This window comes from Rhipicephalus microplus, chromosome 6 (assembly GCF_043290135.1).
Source record: "Rhipicephalus microplus isolate Deutch F79 chromosome 6, USDA_Rmic, whole genome shotgun sequence".
In the NCBI taxonomy this organism is placed as follows: Eukaryota; Metazoa; Arthropoda; class Arachnida; order Ixodida; family Ixodidae; genus Rhipicephalus; species Rhipicephalus microplus.
The window spans coordinates 66040747-66043270 of NC_134705.1; the positions used below are offsets into that span (position 1 = coordinate 66040747).

The window sequence follows — 2524 nt, forward strand, 5'->3', positions numbered from 1 at the left end:
AGGCTGCATCTTGTTCTTTCTGTTTCTCTTTTTATGGATCTTCTTTTCTATTTCTTTCCTTTATTATCTCTGTTTTTCTTCTTTTTAGTTCTATCTACTCATTTCTCGTGCTCTCACCCATGAAAGCTATACATCCCGTAGAAGAATAATCGGCTGCCTTACTCCGAGGCCAAATCAAAAGAAGAACTTGAGGAACAGAAATAGGACGCCAACGAAGGCGGGTAATTTTATAATATTGATAGTTTTCTGTTCTCTTTGCACGGACTAAAGGAAAGCTCCGCTGTTTAAAAGAAGTATTTATTTCGCTTTTTTAACACGCTAATGGAAATATATAAATTGCTTCGTAACATACAGCACTCTAGAAGAAGCATAGGGCATGTGCTGTATTGCAAAAACCTAAGCAGTTTCCTTGAGAAACAGGCGCAAAAAGAGTATTTAGTTTATAAGAAATATGGTTTGCTCTTGGTTTGTATCATAAGCCATTATGTTGGTATTTTGTACCGTGACCACTTTTTTTTTGAACGTTTGATAGTGCTTCCGTGTGTGTTCACGTCAACAGTGCCTTCCTTCTGTGTGGAGTGTACCGTGAAAAACGAGCCGAATAACCAAGTCAAGAAATCTTTATTTCAGTAATTGAAAGCAACACAGCAGGCGGAAATAGTCACACGGCTTAATACCTATAAGAATTCAGGAATGAATCCAAACATTGGAAGGAAGCCATACGAATGCCGCCTTCGCTTTTTGACCCCCTCCATAAACACTGAACACGGACCGTTCTTTGGACGCGCTTCCCAAGGATGTTTACTAAGACTAAGACTTCTCTCCTGCACTACTACATCCTGCCATTCGTCCATTGCGAAGTTACTGATGTGCTCGTTCACCTCGTCGGGGCATTGTCGCATCACCCAATGGTCGGCCTTCGTGTAGTACACTATCTTTGAATTTTTAAGCCATTCTTGGTTGTACTTTGCTATGGGCTTCGTGAGAAATTGGTCTTTCTCGGCCCAAAGGATAACTGTGGTGACATTAATCTTGCGGTAGGGCAGTTTTTTCAGCTGGTCTTTATCACCCAGAAAGGCTCGGTAGTAGTTCAGTGCTGCAGTCAGGGAGCCTACGAAGTGAAACGGATGGTATAGAAAGTCGGTCAATAACATATCCTTGAACACTCACAATTACAACTGTATAAAGATTCTTCTATGGTGTAATTGCTACCGCCAGCTAGTAGCATTGCTGATGTAACCGATGTAGGCACTACGAAGCGGTTTCTTGAGTAAATATATTCAACAATATTTATATTTCACCTTGCATATTCATTACACCAACACGCGCTTTGAAAGCTGTATTTGAGCCATCACTACTTGTATATTTCACCATCAAAATATCACTTATATAGCGAAAACCCGAACTTCGCCGGATGTACCTCAGGATGTTTCGTTGAAAAATCACTCACGTAAGAGATTTGTGGGGAAATGTGACGTAAACTTTTGTAGGAGGCTTCTGGCATTAGTCAAACACACTGATGATATTATTTCATACTGATTACTATAGGTGCTAATACATTACAGCGACAGCTGTTATGAAATCAAAACACATACACGTGCAGCGCCGTAGTTGACCGCCGCAGCCGCTGGTTTCCTTGCCAGATATCGCAAAAAATAAAAAAAATTAAAACACCAAGGGAAAAATGGTATGGGACTTAAACCCGGGTGCGCTGCGTTCTAGCCCAGTATTCAACCACTGGGCCACGCTGGCACTTGAAACTCATTTCAGAACTGGCCGTAGGCAGGCGTGATGCCGGGACACAAATGGCGTTATTATGAGTAACAAAGCGTTTAAGAACTTAAAAGGAACAACCAGGCATCACACAATGCGAACAGTGCAAAGAGTGAGCTGTCCAACAATCCAACCATTACAAAAGCTTGTTCCTCTTCGCCTATGAACTGTAGCGCATACCCACTCCAGGTGTAATTCTTTATCGTCATCAGCCACTGCATAGAAATATTTCACAATATTTCTAGCAAGTGTGTAGCGGATACCGCACTTCTCCAAAAAATGATGGAATGGAATGAAAAAAAAAACATTATTTCAGTCCTGCAGGACGCGCTTCGCGCGTAGCTGGCGTCTCCCACATGGGAACCGACGGGGAGTACGTGGCCGCCGCTTCGTGGGCCTGCTGGATTGCCCTTTGCTGATCGGCGAGAAGTGAGCTCCTGAGGGACCTCTCCCACTTGCTTGAGGTAGAGTCGGGAGGAGTTCTTCTACACTCCCAGAGCATGTGTGTGAGTGTCGAAGTGTGTCCACATGATGGGCATGTGTCGCTGGGGTATGCATTAGGATAAGAAATGTGAGGCGTGGCAAGGTTTGGGTACGTGTGTGTCTGTAATAGGCGTAGGGTTAATGTCTGCGGTCTGTTAAGTTTCGGATGTGGGGGTGGAAAAATGTGGTGTTGGAGGTAAAAGTGCTTTGTTATGTCATTGTACGTAATGGGTGGATCCCGGTTGGTCTCTTACTCAGCAAGATGGGG

General features: G+C 43.5%; 1 protein-coding gene across 1 annotated transcript in view; it reads right to left on the bottom strand.

The window, feature by feature from the left end:
• Positions 1–602: 602 nt before the first annotated feature.
• LOC119167611 (AB hydrolase superfamily protein YfhM) overlaps positions 603–2524 on the bottom strand; it is a 73398-nt gene continuing 71476 nt past the window's right edge. Inside the window, exon 7 of the mRNA XM_075866033.1 lies at positions 603–1111. Coding sequence (XP_075722148.1) covers positions 678–1111 — 434 coding nt within the window. The 3' untranslated portion in view covers positions 603–677. The remainder of the gene's footprint in view (positions 1112–2524) is intronic.